Below are 19,403 nucleotides of genomic sequence, written 5' to 3'. Positions count from 1 at the left end.
CGAGCCCAAGAGATCTATAAATGCACGCTAGGTAATTCGAAGCACTCACTCCGGTATTTTCCGAAATTTATATTGATGATGATGGGCGAACAAAGGAAAATTATTCGTGACAACAACTACTGTAGGAACTGCTTGGCAAGAAGTCATAATGTGGACAACTGTTATTCTGCTGGGACCTGCAGAAAGTGTGGCTATCAACAGCACACAATGCTCCATCCCACAGTTATTCATACCAATTCGACCATACAGAGGCTAAATGAATCCAAACCGGGCAATAAGCGCAATGCCATAGCAAGAATTTCCCAGCCCTCAAAATCCAAAGCACCAAAGGCCAAGTCACCCCAAACCAAATATCAGCAAATCTCGTAAGCTCGCAAATCAAAAACCAATAGGAAACCAGTAGAAGCTGTTATCCAACCGGACCAGAGGATATTATCGGAAGCAATAAGGTCCCTCGCTTCGGTGTTATGTGCTACCCCAAGTGTGCTACCCAAGGCCGGCGGCGTGGCGAAACGTAAACCACTTGTCCTTAAAAATTATGGACGTTTTTTATTTTTCTACTTATTTGATTGAATATTATAGTATTAGATTACTTACTTACCCCTCCTTCCCGTGAGGTGTAATATTAAGCCACCGTTAAAATACAGTTCACTTAAAGTAGGGGATTCCATTGGATCTTAAGACATTTTGTGACGTCACGATTGTCTAACATCTGCCTGGAACGAATATAGAAGCCCGTCCTGTCATCCGATTGGAAACCCCGCAAATCTGTTCAGGACATATTCTTACATTTCTTCCTATTAAGGCTCATACAATTATTATCAAATCATTCTATCAGCCTATCAATATCGTTCTGCATTCCGATAGAATCAAAAGCTACTTTTAAGATCGAATAATAGACGGAAGATTATTCAAATATAGAGCAAATAGGATCGGGCCAAGTTGACTACCCTGCGGATCACCAGACCTTACTATTATTCGTCTTGACTCGCGTCCTATAAAAGAGATCCTTTGAAACCCATCCGAAAAATAAGATGATATCCACTTCAAGAGTCCAGGGGAAACCCCGTCAAGTTATGCTTATGAAGTAAAATCCTATGATTAACCGTGTCGAATGTCTTGCTAAAATCAGTACATATAACGTCTGTCTGAATTTCCCGTGATAGTGATTCCGACACATAGAACGAAAACTCCAAAAGGTTCGTAGCCGTCGACTTACTCCGTAAAAATCCGTGTTGACTTTCTGAAATAATCGACCGGAATTTCTGGGCAAGCCTACGCATAACCTGTTGTTCAAGTAACTTTGGATTGGCATTTAATTTGGCAATTCCTCTGTAATTCTCTATATAAAACCTACTGCCACTCAGTATTCATTGAATAAAGTTTAGCCCCATAATAGCACATTTACATTGAAATTTTTATAATCTCGATTTAATTAAATCCAAAAACAAATCCTGTTCGTTTACATAAGCATACTTGTTTACATGAATGTTCATATCACACACAACCATACACAATTCTTGAAAACAGTTGCATATTTTGGTACTTTTGGCCATGAAATCGGCTTTATTTGGGATTTAAAAATAAATCCTGCAAAAATGGGATTTATATTTGTAAGGTAAAACCTGCAAAAAAAACACATAGGATTGAGCACTTGAATCTCGAAAAGGCCATATATTCGGATTTAGTGGCCAATGTAAACGTACCTTAACATTTGTTACCTTACACTTTGTATACAAGCAGTCCATGATCAGACGGATTACAAATTGTTCAAATAAAATAATCTTCGATAAGTTGAACGACAAAACGCACCTAAAAGTATGCTCCACAACATTACAAATTCGATAGGGAACAAATGAGATCAGTATTCTCTACCGTAAATATAATAACAAAAACAATAATGGAAACGATGAAAAGAACAAAGGGAACAAGTAAAAGCGTGCTAAATTCGGCCGGGCCGAATCTTATATACCCTCCACCTTGGATCGCATTTGTCGAGTTCTTTTCCCGGCATCTCTGCTTAGGCAAAAAAGGATATAAGAAAAGATTTGTTCTGCTATTAGAGCGATATCAAGATATGGTCAATTTATTTGGAAGCTGTATCGGGCTATAGACCGATTCAGACCATAATAAACACGTATGTTGATGGTCATGAGATGATCTGTCGTACAAAATTTCAGGCAAATCGGATAATAATTGCGACCTCTAGAGGCTCAAGAAGTCAATAACCCAGATCAGTTCATATGGCAGCTATATCAGGTTATGAACCGAGTTGAACCTTATTTGACACAGTTGTTGAAAGTAAGAATAAAATACGTCATCCAAAATTTCAGCAAAATCGGATAGGAATTGCGCCCTCTAGAAGCTCAAGAAGTCAAGTCCCCAGATCTGTTTATATGACAGCTATATCAGGTAATGAACCGATTTGAACCATACTTAGCAAAGTTGTTGGATATAATAACAAAATACTTCGTGCAAAAATTCATTCAAATCGGATAAGAATTGCGCCCTTTAGTGGCTCAAGAAGTCAAGACTCAAGATCTGTTTATATGACTACTATATCAGGTTATGAACCAATTTAAACCATACTTGGCACAGTTGTTCGATATCATAACAAAACACGACGTGCAAAATTTCATTCCAATCGGACAAGAATGACGCCCTCTAGAGGCTCAAGAAGTCAAGACCCAAGATCGGTTTATATGTCAGCTATATCACAACATGGACCGATATGGCCCATTTACAATACCAACCGACCTACACTAATAAGAAGTATTTGTGCAAAATGTCAAGCGGATTGCTTTACTTCTTCGGAAGTTAGCGTGCTTTCGAGAGACAGACGGACGGACAGACCGACGGACACGGCTAGGTCGACATAAAATGTCGCGACGATCAAGAATATATATACTTTATGGGGTCTCAGACGAATATTTCGAGTAGTTTCGACCAGAATGACGAAATGAGTATACCCCCATCCTATGGTGGAGGATATAACAAACCAACGTTCAAGCAACGAAACAATTGCAGCACTAACTGTGCTGCAATTGTTTCGTTCATTCGGATACGAATTGCGCCTTGTAAAGGCTCAAGAAGCAAAATCGGGAGATAGGTTTATATGGGAGCTGTATCAAGCTATTGATCGATTCAGACCATACCAGGCACGTATGTTGAAGGTCATGAGAGAAGGCCTTATACAGCTTATACATTCTCAGCCAAATCGGATGAGAATTGCGCCCTCTAGAGGTTCGAGAAGTCAAGATCCTAGATCGGTTTATATGGCAGCTATATCAGATTAAGAACCGATTTGAATCATACTTAGCACAGTTGTTGAAAGTAATACAAAAAAACAGATTACGAATATGGGATTAAACCGCCTCCAATAGGTTATTTTCAAAACGCCAGATCTCGGAGATGAGTGCACCGATTTAAGCAAAATTTGGTATGCCACCCCAAAAACACGAAATTGCTACAAATAGTGTGGGTCAAATAACCTGGGGGACGCCCCATCCCAAAACCTCCTGCACGGACATATTTACCGATTGGGACAATATGTGTATCAATCGAAAGGTATTTAAGAGTAGAGCACGAACTTGGTACACAAATTTCGCGCAAAGTGTTTTGGGCACTTTTCACCGCTTTGGGCAATATGGGTATCAAATGCAAGGTATTTAAAAGTAGAGTACATATCTGACTTACAAATTTATTCCTTGGTGTCTGCGATACCTTCTAGGCATAGGCAAGGCATATTTACCAATTGGGACAATATGGATTTCAAATGAATGGTATTTAAAAATAGAGTAAGAATCTGATATAAACATTTATTCCTTGGTATCTGAGGAGCCTTTTCACACATCTGTTATAAGAATTTGGTCCAAGGTGTCTACGGAGCCTCCCCAACATCAAAACCCCTTAAACGGGAATGAATGCCCAACGTCACAAAATGGGTATCAAATGAAAGGTCTTTGGGAGTTGACTAATAATCTGGTACACATAATTGGTATAGAGTCTGGAACCGGCCCACCCTCTAAATACCCTTCAATAAGACGTGTAGTTCGAGCGGGATAACATGTGCATTATAAGAAAGGCACATGTCTCCTCCCAATAAAAACAACAACAAACTGTCGTATAGGACGACTGAGAATATATTGTACTCGAATGAAAGGATGTGTCAGAGAGTAATCTATCTTTCCCAAAAAAAGGAAAAAAAAATAATATATGTAGGCTGATCAGGACAGAATAGGACAGCAATAAAAGACCTTTGGTAGTAGAGTACACTATTTACCCTCAAATTGGGATAGACATAGGAGGACCTGTGGATTTTTAAAATGTGGTATACCAAGTGGTAGCTTTCAAATATGATGAATGTAGATAACCAAAACAACAAAAAAAATTAATTAGTGTGGATGTGAACGAGACCCGTTGCCCTGAATATCTTGATAGCCACCTTAAAAATGCTTGACATTATAATATCGATTAACAAAATCGTGCTCTAGCACGATGCTGATATTATTTCAGGGCCCGTCCCTCCAAATCGGCCTCGTTTAACTACTATGGCAATGAATAATAGGTATTTAATAGTAGGAAATTTATTTGATACCAAATTTTGAGGCCAAGTGGTTGGGGGTCGTCTCACCCTATAAACTCCCCCCAAACCAATGCCAATTGGGGTTCAAATAAAAAAAATTTGAGAGAAGAGCACGATGCTGATGTTTTCTCATGGCTAAAAGGGTCTCAAATCTGGTATCTGTTTTATGGCTAAGTTTCCGGGACGTCGCGCCTCATAGCAATATGTGGTTTAAATGTTGGTTTTAGGGGTAGAGTATGAATCTGATATCCACTTTCGGGGCAAAAGGTTTGGCAACTCTAATCCATCACCAAAACCAAGAGATTGAAGTAGATCTAACATCCAAACTGAAATGGGCGGACCGTCCCCTTACCCTGTTTTCAAAAACGTTAGATGTCGGAGATGGGTGGGGCAATTTCAGCGAAATTTAGTTTGTTTATGATAACTCAAAAACAAAAATATGGTATCTTTATTTAGGGTGGAATATCTAGGGGGGAAATGGGGCTCAAATAAAAGGTATTTGAGACTAGACCAATACACCCCCATACCGGATATATTTACCGAAAAGGCCGTACCAGCTCCCCAAAACAAGAGTTATACCGCATAAAACAACTGATTTTGCTCAAATATTTAGGTTAGGTCGTACGAAAGTAAGGTACAGGTGTGATAACAAAAATGATGAATCGTATGTAAATTGACGATTTCGACAAAAATTTTAAATTACCTGTGAATACAAAAAATTATATGTTATAAGACATCCACATGTCGTGTAATAGGACCTTAAAGACTGAGGATCAGAAGCAGACATCTGCGAGTGTATCAACAATGCTAGAAGCGCCCTTTTTAAAAAATGACATCTCATACAATACAAAAGTCAGAATCTTTAACAGTAGTGTGAAAGATTCTGACTTTTGTCAGTTGTTGGAAGTGCTACCGAAACACTACGTGCAAAATAAAATCGGATAAGAATTGCGCCCTCTAAAGACTACATACTTTAATAAGAAAGCCTGCTGAAAATAGGAAAACTCTGTCTGCTGAATATTAGTAGGTCATTTTGCTGCTTTTGTAGCAGGAGTTCTGCTAATGAGCGGAATTTCTGCAATTTCAGAGCAGCAGGCTTACTGCTGCTGTTGTTTGCTGAAAATGCCTGCTGCTTAATTATGAAGGGGATGTTAAAAGAAACAAGTTATGGTCCGGTTCGGACCATAATTATATTATATGTTGGAGATCTGTATAAAATTTCAGCCAATTCGGATAAGAATTGCGCCCTTTGGCGGTTCAAGAAGTAAAATGGAGGGATCGGTTTATATGGGAGCTGTATCAGCCTATATACCGATTCAGACCATAATTATCTCGTATGTTGATGGTCATAAGAGGATCCGTCGTACAAAATTTCAGACAAATCGGATTATAATTCCGACCTCTGAATGCTCAAGAAGTCAAGATCCTGGATCTGTTTATATGGCAGCTATATCAGGTTAAAGACTTATTTTGAACCATATTTGGCACAGTTGTTAAAAGTCATGACAAAACACGTCATGCAAAATTTCAGTTAAATCGGATAGGGATTGCGCGCTCTAGTGGCTCTAGAAGTCAAGATTCAAGATCAGGTTATATACCGATTTGAACCATACTAAGCACAGTCGTTGGAAGTCATAGCGAAACACGTCGTGCAAAATTTCAGCCAAATCGGATAAGAATTGCGTCATCAAGAAGCGCAAGTGCAAAATTTCAAGCGGCTAGCTTTACTCCGTGCTTTCGACAGGCAGACGGCCGACGGACGGACATGACTAGATCGATATAAAATATCATGACGATCAAGAATATGTATATTTCATGGGGTATCAGACGAATATTTCGAGTAGTTATAAACAGAATGACGAAATTAGTATATCCCCATCCTATGGTGGAGGGTATAAAAATAAAATACAAATGTAAACGTGTGTCTCAGTGGATGTTTATAATCACCATTGAATGAATACTTTCCATAATCAAAACAAGTAACAGGCAAACATATAAAAAATAGCATGACCATTTTTTTCAGCAGATTTTTTTACTTAAAACAGCAGATTTTGTTATTCAAAACAGCCCTATGTTTGCTGAAACAGCAGTAATGTCTGCTTTCCCATTTTCAGCAGACAAAAACTGCTGTCTTAGCAAACATTTTTGCTGTTTTGAATAACAAATTTGGTTGAGTGTAGTTTCAGTGCTTATCCATTGTTTTAGAAATGGTATACACAGAAAAAATATCAAGAAATTTTTTCAATAAATAAATAATTGAAAATAAAAATGTTTTCAATTAAAAAATTAATTGAATCAATCATTTTTTAATTGAATCCGTATTTTTTTTTTTAAATTACGAATGTAAAAAATTAATTGATTCAATCATTTTCTAATTGAATCTGAACTTTTTTTCAATTACAATCGTGTTTGATTTTTTTGAAGCTTCAATTAAAATATTTATTTTCAAGTCTTTTGCCTGTTAGGGCGAATATCATTAAAATACTTGAAAATTAAAAAGTTCGCAGAGCCCGGCCGGGGTTCGAACCTGGGCACACGGAGCAATAGCGAGAGCCGTTCCCGTTGTCGGGCGTTCGAGGCCATAAATACAACTTCCAACAGACGCACAGAATCATGTGTACCACGGAAGTAGTGTAATTGTCATAGAAAATAGTCTGTCAATACAAAAAACACATGCATTGGGAAAAGTACAGCTAATAGACAGGTTTGTCGAGCGTGGTTAATGTGGTAATTGCATCATAGAGGCGTTTTCGCAATAAATACGATTCAAATACAACATACGAACGCACGGCCCTTGAAGCCATCACTCCTAATATGGTTGAAAAGTCTTCTTACCAAAGACGAAACGCGTCCCGTAGTGGTTGGTGTGTGTTGCTATCTCTGGCCTTCCTTTTCTATTTGCAAAGAAAATCTCCGATTATTGAGCTCGTATCGAAAAAGAAACAAACTAAAGTTATAAAATTAATTGTTTCAATAATTTTTTTATGGAATCTGAACTTTTTTTCAATTACGATCTTGATTGAATTTTTTGAAATTTTCAATTAAAAAATTAATTGATTCAATAATTTTTTTAATTGAATCTGACCTTTTTTTTATTACAATCGTGATAGAAATTTTCGAAGTTTTCAACTTAAAAATTAATTGATTCAGTCTTTTTAAATTGAATCTTAAATTTTTTTTATAAAAAACGGCCTTATATAAACAACGGCCTAAATCACTAACTATTTTTTCTTGTTGTACTCGATTCGTTCGACAATTCATTGAAAGCAGTTGATATTATTGGTTGCCCAAAAAGTAATTGTCGGTAATATAGTAGTAATATAGTCGGCGTTGACTAATTTTTTCAACGGCTTGTGACTCTGTAATTGCATTCTTTCTTCTGTCAGTTATCAGCTGTTACTTTTAGCTTGCTTTAGAAAAAAGTGCGCGAAATTTTGTTTACATTTGTTTGTTTGGCGTCAATTTTAATATGGGTACCACATGTATTGAAAGAAATTCATTTAACAAACTGAATCAACGCTTGTGATATGCACCTTAAACGCAATGAATTCGATCCGTTTTTAAAACAAATCATAACTGGAGATGAAAAATGGATTGTTTACAACAACGTTAGTCGAAAACGATCATCGTCCAAGCATGGTGAACCAGCTCAAACCACTTCAAAGGCTGATATCCACCAAAAGAAGGTTATGCTGTCTGTTTGGTGGGATTGGAAGGGTGTAGTATATTTTGAGCTGCTTCTAAGGAACCAAACGATTAATTCGGATGTTTACTGTCAACAATTGGACAAATTGAATACAGCCATCAAGGAGAACCGACCAGAATTGGTCAATCGTAAAGGGGTCATATTCCACCAGGACAACGCTAGACTGCACACATCTTTGGTCACTCGCCAAAAACTGAGTGAGCTTGGCTGGGAACTTTTGATGCATCCACCATATAGCCCTGACCTTGCACCATCAGACTACCATTTATTTCGATCTTTGCAGAACTCCTTAAATAGTAAAACTTTCGGCAATGATGAGGCTATAAAATCGCACTTGGTTCAGTTTTTTGCAGATAAAGGCCAGAAGTTCTATGGGCGTGGAATACTAAATTTGCCAGGAAGATGGCAAAAGGTTATCGAACAAAATGACAATTATATATTTGATAGAAGTTCATTCTAAGTTTTATTAAAAATGCATTTACTTTCTTTTAAAAAATCCGCAATTACTTTTTAGGCAACCCAATATAAAGGCCGTTTTCATTGAATTGGCGAACGAATAGAGAATATCGTAATGATTTAAACAGTTTATTTTTTTTAAATAATTTTTTTTATTTAATCGGAAAATTTTTGGATCCAACAGCGCTGTTATGACTGTCCGTTTATGAAAAAGTCTAACCGCTCAAAATTTTGATAAATACTTTCTATATAAGGAAGACAAAACTATCCCACAAACAGTTTTTTGGATACTTTTCATATTTCTAGTCGCAATTCAATCATTTCTTTATTACCAAAATATGCACATCAATGGCAAAACGACTCTTTGGCATCAATCTTATTGCAATTTGTAAAGTTACTATAATAAAAAAAATAATTACTATGTCGGTACCTAGATCAGCCCCACAATATTTTCCGCTGCATTTTTGGGAAAATCCCCGGAGGCGTTTTGTTTCTAAGGAGTGATCATGGACCCAAACATGAACCTAAATTCGTGTTCCAGGAGTTTTACATATGTGAACCTTGTTGCATCGAAATCGAGGGTGCGCCCTATACTGCGTGTTTTTCACAAAAATTTTGATATAACATTTGCATATAAAATTTTTAATTGTTTCAATTAAAAAATTAATTGGATATTTCGAAAATTTTAATCATTTTTTATTAGGATCAATTAAAAAAATTAATGAAAACTTCAATAATTTTTTTATTGGATCAATTAAAAATTAATTGGAAATTTCAAAAAATGTCATTTTTAGGATGGGGGTATACTAATATCGTCATTATGTTTGTAACTCCTCGAAATATTCGTCAAAGACCCCATAAAGTATATATATTCTTGATCGACATGACATTTTATGTCGATCTAGCCATGTTCGTCCGTCTGCCCGCCTGTCTGTCAAAAGCACGCTAACTTTTGAAGGAATAAAGCTAGCCGCTTGAAAGTTTTCACAAATACTTCTTATTAGTGTAGGTCGGTTGGGATTGTAAATGGACAATATCGGTCTATGTTTTGATATAGCTGCCATATAAACCGATCTTGGGTCTTGACTTCTTGAGCCTCTAGGGGGCGCAATTCTCACCTGATTTGACTGAAGTTTTGCACGTGGTGTTTTGGTATCACTTCCACCAACTGTGCTAAGTATGGTCTTAATCGGTTCATAACCTCAAATAGCTGCCAAATAAACAATTCTTATCTGATTTGGTCGTAATTTTGCATGTGGTGTTTTGGTATTACTTCCAATAACTGTGCTACTTATGGTTCAAATAGGTTTATAACCTGGTATAGCTGCCATATAAAGCGATCTTGGATCTTGACTTCTTGAGCCGCTGGAGGACGCAATTCTCACCCGATTTGGCAGAAATGTCTACAACGGCTTCTCTCAGGACCTTCAACATATGTGTCCAATATGGTCTGAATCGATCTATAGCTTGATAAGCTTCCATATAAACCGATCTCCCGATTTTGCTTCTAGAGCCCCTACAAATGAACTGAAATATTACACAATGCTTCTACAATGTTCAGCATTCATTTCATTAATGGTCCGAATCGGACTATGACTTGATGTAGCTCCAATAGCATAACAGCTCTTATTCATTATTCTTTGTTTGCCTAAAAAGAGATACCGCGCAAAGAACTCGACTAATGCGATCCATGGTGGGGGGTATATAAGATTCGGCCCGGCCGAACTTAGCACGCTCTTACTTGTTTTTATTGAATACTAGCCGAACCGGGACCGCTCCGCTGCGCCTTCTTTAACTCTCTAATATTTTTTTAAGGTGGGAACACTTCGCCCTGACTGCGGATATCGAATTCGTGCCATTGTAGCCTATGATGCTGAACGCGTTCTAATCCTGACGAGAACATCGGACAAAGCGGTGTTTATCCCTTCTTAATGTTGGTGCTTTGGGACGTACCCCAAAACACTTTGCTCCAAACTTGGATATCAAATTTGTTTTCTACTGTCAAATACCTTTCATTTGAGTCCCATATTGTCATAATGGGTCAAATAACCCATTTGACGTATGTTTAGGAGGAAAAGCGCCTCATAGACTTGAATGCAAATTTTAATGCCATATTCGTAATCTACTCTTTAGTACCTTTCATTTGAGTCCCATTTGGGATTGGGCGACCTCCCATTACTTGGACCTAATGTTTTATGCCATATTTGTAATCTACTGCCTAATACTTTTCATTTGAGTTCCATATTGACATGAATTTCGAATATATCTGTTTAGAGAAGTTTTGGGGTTGGGGGGCCCGCTTGGTACTTGGACCCAAATTTTAATACCATATACGTTTTCGTGCCCATCGGACCACTTTCGAATATGGGTGGCGTTTTTGGGGTTAGGGAGAGGATCTGCCTCCATCCGATATCTAAGAAGTAAAAGCGTACTAAGTTCGGCCGGGCCGAATCTTATATACCCTCCAACATGGATCGCATTTGACGAGTTCTTTTCCCGGCATCCCTTCTTAGGCAAAAAGGATATAAGAAAAGATTTGCTCTGCTATTAGAGCGATATCAAGATATGGTCCGGTTTGGACCACAATTATATTATATGTTGGAAACCTGTGTAAAATGTTAGCCAATTCGAATAAGAATTGCGCCCTTTGGAGGCTCAAGAAGTAAAATAGAGAGATCGATTTATATGGGAGCTGTATCGGGCTATAGACCGATTCAGACCATAATAAACACGTATGTTGGTGGTCATTAGAGTATCCGTCGTACAAAATTTCAGGCAAATCGGATAATAATTGCAACATCTAGAGGCTCAAGAAGTCAAGATCCCAGATTGGTTTATATGGCAGCTACATCAGGTTATGAAACGATTTAAACCTTAACTGACACAGTTGTTAAAAGTAAGAATAAGATACGTCATGCAAAATTTCAGCCAAATCGGATAGGAATTGTGCCTCCTAGAAGCTCAAGAAGTCAAGACCCAAGATCGGTTTATATGACAGCTATATTAGGTTATGAACCAATTTGAACCATACTTGGCACAGTTGGTGGATATCATAACAAAACACGTCGAGCAAAATTTCATTCCAATTGGATAAGAATTGCGCACTCTAGAGGCTCAAGAAGTCAAGACCCAAGATCGGTTTATATGACAGCTATATTAGGTTATGGACCGATTTGAACCATACTTGGCACAGTTGGTGGATATCATAACAAAACACGTCGAGCAAAATTTCATTCCAATTGGATAAGAATTGCGCACTCTAGAGGCTGAAGAAGTCAAGACCCAAGATCGGTTTATATGACAGCTATATCAGGTTATGAACCGATTTGAACCATACTTGGCACAGTTGTTGGATATCATAACAAAACACGTCGAGCGAAATTTCATTCCAATTGGATAAGAATTGCGCACTCTAGAGGATCAAGAAGTCAAGACCCAAGATCGGTTTATAAGGCAGCTATATCAAAGCATGGTCCAATATGGTCCATTTACAATACGAACTGACCTACACCAATAAGACCAAGTATAAAAATTATATAGCCTATGTTTCCTTCCAGACAAACGTACACAATCTATGAAAGGTTTAAGAAAATCGGTTCAGCCAAGTATCATATAGTCATAATGGGTCTGATGAAGTTTTTGAGGGTTAGCGTGACCCCCAATACTTCGATTTGATTTTGTATGCCAGATTGGAAATCTACTCCCGAATACATTTCATTTTAGCCCCATATTGAAATTAACGTCCAATATGTCTATTTGGGGGAGTTTTGGGGTTGGGGCGGCCCAATTGGTACTTAGACTCAAATTGTAATACCATATTCGTATTCTACTCTCCAATACCTTTCATTTGATACATATATTGTCCCGATTGGTCTCCACTTTTGATTTTGGGTTGTGTTTTTGGCATTAGGGGGAGGGTCCGTCACCCTTCCGAAACCGAAAAATTATGTAGCCTATGTTTCCTTCCAGACCAACCTATACAATAAGCGAAAATTTCGAGAAAATCAGTTCTGCCGGCGGCGGCTCACAGGTACTTGGGCCCAACTTTTATTATGAAATTCGTACTCTACTCTTGAATACCTTTCATTTGAATCCCATATTATCCCGATCGGTGCACTTTTATTTTTGGGTAGTACTTTTGGTGTAAGGGGGAGGGTCCGCCCCCCTCCCGATATCAAAAAATTATAAATTATATAGCCTATGTTTCTTTCCAGACCAACCTACACAATCTGTGAAAATTTTAAGGAAATCGGTTCAGCTATTTTTGAGTCTATACGGCACAAACAAACCGACAAACAAACAAACAAACACAAATTCAATTTTATATATAAGATTTAATGCCGATGTGTTTACCTCTCCTATGAATTATCGGTTTTTTGCGCTTAAATTTTCCCTATTTGTTGTTATTGCATCTGGACACTGAAATGGCATGTCTTTGCATAGTTTTTATACCCTCCACCATAGGATGGGGGTATACTAATTTCGTCTTTCTGTTTGTAACATCTCGAAATATGCGTCTTAGACCCCATAAAGTGTATATATTCTTGTTCGTCATGGCATTTTAAACCGATCTAGCCATGTCCGTCCGTCTGTCTGACTTTTGACGCTATCTTTCGTAGGAGTAAAGCTAGGCGCTTGAAATTTTGCACAAATACTTTTTATTGGTATAGATCGGTTGGGATTGTAAATGGGCCAAATCGATCCATGTTTTGATATAGCTGCCATATAAACCGATCTTGGGTCTTAACTCCTTGATTCTCTGGAGGGCGCAATTCTTGTGGTGTTTTGGTGTCAATTTCAACAACTGTGCTTAGCATGGATCAATTCGGTTCATAACCTGGTATAGCTGCCATTTAAACCGATTTTGGGCCTTGACTTCTTTTGCCGCAATTATCATCCTATTTGGCTGAAATTTTGAATGAAGTGTTTTGTTATAACTTCCAACAACTGTGCTAAGTATGGCGAAAATCGGTACATAACCTGATATAGCTGAAATACAAACCGATCTGGGATCTTGACTTTTTGAGACTTTAGAGGACGCAATTATTATCCGATTTGGCTGAAATTTTGTACAACGGCTTCTCCCATGACCTTCAATATACGTGTCCAATATGGTCTGAATCGATCCATAGCTTGATACAGCTCCCATATAAACCCGTCTCCCGATTTTGCTATTTGAGCCCCTACTAGGCGCAATTCTTATCCAAATGGACTGCAGTATTACACAATGACTTCTACAATGTTCAGCATTCAATTCATTTATGTTCCGAATAGCACCAATAGCATAACAGTTCTTATTCATTATTCTTTGTTTGCCTAAAAAGAGATACCGCATATAGAACTCGACAAATGCGATCCATGGTGAAGGGTATATATGATTCGACCCGGACGAACTTAGCACGCTCTAACTTGTTTAAGATAACTTGCTTCCTTGTACGCTGATGACATTGCCATGTACTCCGCCTCTGTGCTGCTAAGAGCGACTCGTATGAAACAACAGCTCCAGCCATCATAAAGCTATATCCTGTGTATGACTTTCGATCTTCAGTGTCTTCATCCCAATTCGCATCTTTGAAGCAACTGATTGATTCTCTAGTATTTTTATACCCACCACCATCGGATGGGGGAATACTAATCTAGTCATTTCATTTGTAACACTTCGAAATATTCGTCTAAGTCCCCATACAATATATATATATACTTGATCGTCTCGACGTTCTGAGTCGATCTAGCCATGTCCGTCCGTCTGTCGAAATCACGATAGCGGTCGAATGCGTAAAGCTAGCCGCTTGAAATTTTGCACAGATACTAAATCTTGATGTATGTCGTTGGGGATTGCAAATGAGCCGGTTCAGATTTAGATATAGCTCCCATAAAAACCGATCTCCCGTTTTGACTTCTGTAGCCTTTGGAAGCCGAAATTTTTGTTAGATTTGGCTAAAATTTTGCAAAAAGTGTTCTGTTGCGACTTTCAACAACTGTGCCAAGTACGGTCTAAGTCCGTCTATAACCTGATATATCTCCCATATAAACCCATCTCCCGAATTGAACTCTTGAGACCCTGGAAGTCGCAATTTTTGTCCGATTTCGCTAAAATTGTGCATAACGTGTTCTGTTGCGACTTCCAAGTACGGTTTAAGTCCGTCTATAACCTGATATATCTCCCATATAAACCGATCTCCCGATTTGACTTCTTGAATCTTTACAAGCCTAAATTCTCGATTTTTTTTCCGATTTGGTTGAAATTGAATATGTAGTGTTCTGTTATGACTTCCAATAACTGTGCCAAATACGGTCCACATCAGTCTATAACCTGATATTGCACCCATGTAAACCGGTCTTTCGATAATCCTTTATCGATTTCTAGAAGCTTCAATTTTTGCTGGTTTGAGAGAAGTGTGGGATGTAGAATAAAATTATATCCTTCAACTAAATTAATTTTGTATAAATTTTTAGCAGAACCCAAGGTGGTGTGTTCCCAAGACTCGGTCCGGCCGAACTTAGCACGCTTTTAGATGCTGTGAAGTAAACTCTTGTCCTATGTTTCATATAAATACTTCAGAACTCGCTTCGCTGCGTTCATATGTTCGCTGTGAGGATTATTATAACGCTGCGATAGTCGCAATTTTTGCCCAATGCAAGAAATCAGGACGTGTGTTTATTGCGATGCAGATAGGCGATCCTATCAACGACTGATACTCTACCTGATGTGCTAACTTTGAATCATTGCTTTCACAATTTACTTGAAAATTTGGGTCTAGTGGTGTTTAAATAGTCAGCAATTTTCCATACTTTGACTTTCTAAAAGCTTTCGAAATTGTGATTTCTGGATAACTGAAATTTCACCCAATTTACCTTGTCGCTTAATTTAGAGGCTTGGGAAGTATTTTGCTTCTCCCTTGTCAACTTATTTGACATTCTTTGCAATGTCTTCTTTTATTTTTTGCATGTCGGCTTTTGAAAAGATTGCAATTAGCAAGTCACCGACATAAACTGCAATGATGTTAATCCCGATACCCCTGTACATAGTTTTAACATAAGGTTTACTTGCGCATTGCTGGAATCCTTCTTCTGCTTCATATACACTTCATACTCAAATCGCCATTAACATAGGCTGAAGAAACGTCCAAGGTATAAGCCGTTTTCAGTTGCTATTGCAAATACCATTGGAATCGTTTCACTCCTAACGTTTCCGTGTAGTTTACGCCGTATTCTTTTTCACCTATTTCTTAAACGATGAGCTCTCGTTTTTCCTTATCGAACAACCGATATGCCTTCGAAGATTCAGAGTATCCTACCATAACATATTCCTTACCTCTAGGGGCAAGATTTGTTTTTTGGTTTCTATTCAGTAAAATCGTTTTGATCCAAAAACCTTTGGTTCGATATCACGAACCGTATGATATATTAATCGTTAACGCCTTAGTAGGTGAACGATTTGGAATATATGCCGCTGTATATATAGCTTCTGCTAATAAACTTTCAGCCAAATTTGCTCCGTTGCGCATGCATCTTGCCATCTCAACTAATGTTCGATTGAATCGTTTTTCTACCCCACTCTGCTGTGGCGTTTATGTAACGCTTAGTTGACGAATTGAACTATTTGTTGAGGTATTCAGTTTCATTATCGCTTCGTAAAATCTTCATCTTATTTTCGGTTTGCCTTTCAGTCATCGAATGAAATTCTTTGAATTTACTGAAAATTTTGTCCTTACTTTTAGGGAAATATACGAACGTGAGAGATTTCTCGACCAATAGAGATTTTCTTTATTAAGCCACAAAAAACTGTGTGACAAATATTTCTCCAATTTCCTTCGCACGACCCTCTGCTTCACTAAAAGGCCACTGAACACCTTTTGGTCATACACACCTTGCATTTCATGTCATTCGGAACCAGTGACTTTAATGCCAGATACAGGTTGCTTCTTCTGCAGCTCATTTAGGCTTCCAAAATTGAGGTGTCCATAACGACAATGCCAATTCATTGCCTCTTCATCAGATTGTCTCGATGAAAACAAAGTTTCATCTTTTTGTCTGCATATGAACAAATCTCCTTTTTTCTGGGCTTGGAGGATTAACTAACCATATTTTTTGCATACTTTAGCTCCATCTTAACTGAATAGTATAGTATGTGTATACTTAATCGTATTCCGAACTGACAAAAATTGCATTGTAAGTCGGGTACATACAAAACGTCGACTAGAGTGATCTCACTACCCTTGAGTTGTAGGGAAATTATGCTTAAACCTTCAGCGTGGGTACTATTCTCGCCGGGCAAAATTAAAATTGCGATTACGGCACATATGGGACGATGCACTAATGTCCAGGCACCAGGTTCTTCCGCTCAGAAATCTGTGTCCCTCTGCTAAAGAAAACTATGAGCCACTCTTATCTTGGGAGTTTACTTGTTTTTCTTGAGACGCACTTCTAGCAATTGAAGCACCAAATACCTTTCTTTTGATGTTGCTGTTGAGCTTCACCAGTTACTGCAATTCTTGGTTTCTATTCATTCCTTGGATTACTTTTTCCATTTTATCTCCCACTTTCTTCCAGCAACTTTATCTATAGTGGAGACAATGGAGGAAAATTGTATAGAGTTTTCAGGGCAACCATAAGGTTCTCACACGATCTGGGAAGAATGGCGAGGAGCATAATGGCAAATCGTTCTCCTGCAGTTCAACTTCAACTTCTGCCAGTTGTTCCACACATATACTGAAATTTCATACGAACACTTGCATACTCACAGCATCATCCATTCACATTGCCAAGAGTTACTTGAACAACGAAACCTTACGTACGAGTCGTTTCGGGATATGGACATTGTTCACCTTATTCTATGTCATATTGGCTGATACACAATTCTTTACGTGTTGCAATTCCATTGGCGTCACAGTCAGCATTATTATCGCTATATGGTAGCTGTATCCAAATATGGTCCGATTTAGATTTTATTCGGTACGGACTTTAAGAGGCCTAATATAACTCACTGATCCAAATTTCAGCACAATGGACTGAAAAATATGTCCCGGGTTTATGGTTTATCCGGGAGTTCGGTTTATATGACAGCTATATGCAAAATATATCCGATTTGCCCATATTGGGCATGGTTGGAGAGAGGCCCAAAACATTTCTTTGTTTCAAATTTGATGAAAATCGGATAGAAAATAAGCATTTTGTGGTCTTGGCAAGTAAAGTCGGAAATACGATCTATATGGGATCTTTTCCTAAACGTGGACCTGTACGATCCAACCTTACTATAAACTCACTCACTCGCCATTATTATGAGGAGATAATCCTAATAATGGCGACATTTGTGAGTTACTGCGCCATACAAAAACGTCTCCCCGAAGAGGGTTCGCACTGCGGCGTGCCGTTCGGACTCGGCTATAAAAAGATCGTGAGATCGTTACCCCTGTTCCTTAATTTGACAAATTTAAAATTTTACTAACCTATCTATCTAACAGAAGAAAAAAATAATCTGTTATCATTAATTGTTTCTGAAAAATCGCACAATCAGCACAAACATGAAGATTTTTCTAAAATACTATAAAATATTTGTTCCCACAATATAAAATATTTTGTCTAGTTTTGCCTACTTTACATGAATATGTTGCTATTAAGTGCTATAAACATTTTTGAATTCGATGATGGCAAAAAATTGGTGTTTTGGTCAGTAAAATTCCTTATAAACCAATGTGCGCCGTATTTGACATTTTTCAGTTAAGTGGTGCTGTTAGTGAGTGAGGATGGTTTGTCATTTTGTGGCATTTGCCGTCGTTCTGAGAAATCCCGTTCAAGCAATAAACAGCACCACTCACTAGAAATGGTCATTAAATGGTCAAAACTCAAATATCTTATGGGCAGGAAATCTGAACTTTCCATTCAAAACAAATTACTTTTATATAATCAACAATTAAAACCAATATGGCTATATGGCATCCAACTATGGGGTTGCACGCATAAGAAATATATCTACATGATTCAAAATTTTCAAAATAAAGTACTAAGGAGCATAGTTAACGCCCCTTGGTATGTTCGCAACAGTGATCTCCATAGAGACCTCCGCATGAACACAGTGTCAGAGGAAATATCAATTGCAGCAACGAAACATGATGCCAGATTACGCCTTCATGTAAATCCAGAAGCCATTAATCTCAATGATCCAAGTACCAGACGTAGACTGAATAGAACTAAACCCTATGATCTCTTAATATCATGAGCTTTAAACTTATTTATTTTCTTTTTGTTTCCAATGTAAAATAAATTTTCAGATAGATTATATAAAATTTACATATTTTCAATGATAATTATGTTAAATTTGAAAAAAAATTGCTTGTTAGCTTCTTATTGAAAGCTAGTTGCAATTAAAATAAAAATAAAAAAAAAAAAAAAAAAAAAAAAAAAAAAAAAACTCACTAGAAATACTTGGGATCTTATGTAATAATGCGATTCGTTTTGATCTTCATATTATTTAGTGGAATCCAATGCTGTTTCGAAAACATGTCCCACTGCTATGATAATTGTATCAAAAGTAGCTCCAGCGTGGTAATAAGTTGACACAAATCGATCTTTTCGCACATGGGAGCACAAGCGAGAGCGGCGCATACTGCGGCTGCGCAACTTCGTTTATTTGAGTAACTGTTTAATTGACGGTCA

The 19,403-nt window shown here is 37.7% G+C and overlaps 1 protein-coding gene across 1 annotated transcript in view; it reads right to left on the bottom strand.

Moving 5' to 3' along the window:
- Nucleotides 1–353: 353 nt before the first annotated feature.
- Nucleotides 354–19,403, bottom strand: part of LOC131997022 (uncharacterized) — a 123,606-nt gene continuing 104,556 nt past the window's right edge. The window contains exon 5 of the mRNA XM_059367266.1: nucleotides 354–528. Within this exon, the coding sequence (XP_059223249.1) occupies nucleotides 354–528 (175 nt within the window). The remainder of the gene's footprint in view (nucleotides 529–19,403) is intronic.

Source organism: Stomoxys calcitrans, chromosome 1 (assembly GCF_963082655.1).
Source record: "Stomoxys calcitrans chromosome 1, idStoCalc2.1, whole genome shotgun sequence".
Taxonomy (NCBI): Eukaryota; Metazoa; Arthropoda; class Insecta; order Diptera; family Muscidae; genus Stomoxys; species Stomoxys calcitrans.
This window is presented reverse-complemented; position numbering and strand designations above follow the sequence as displayed.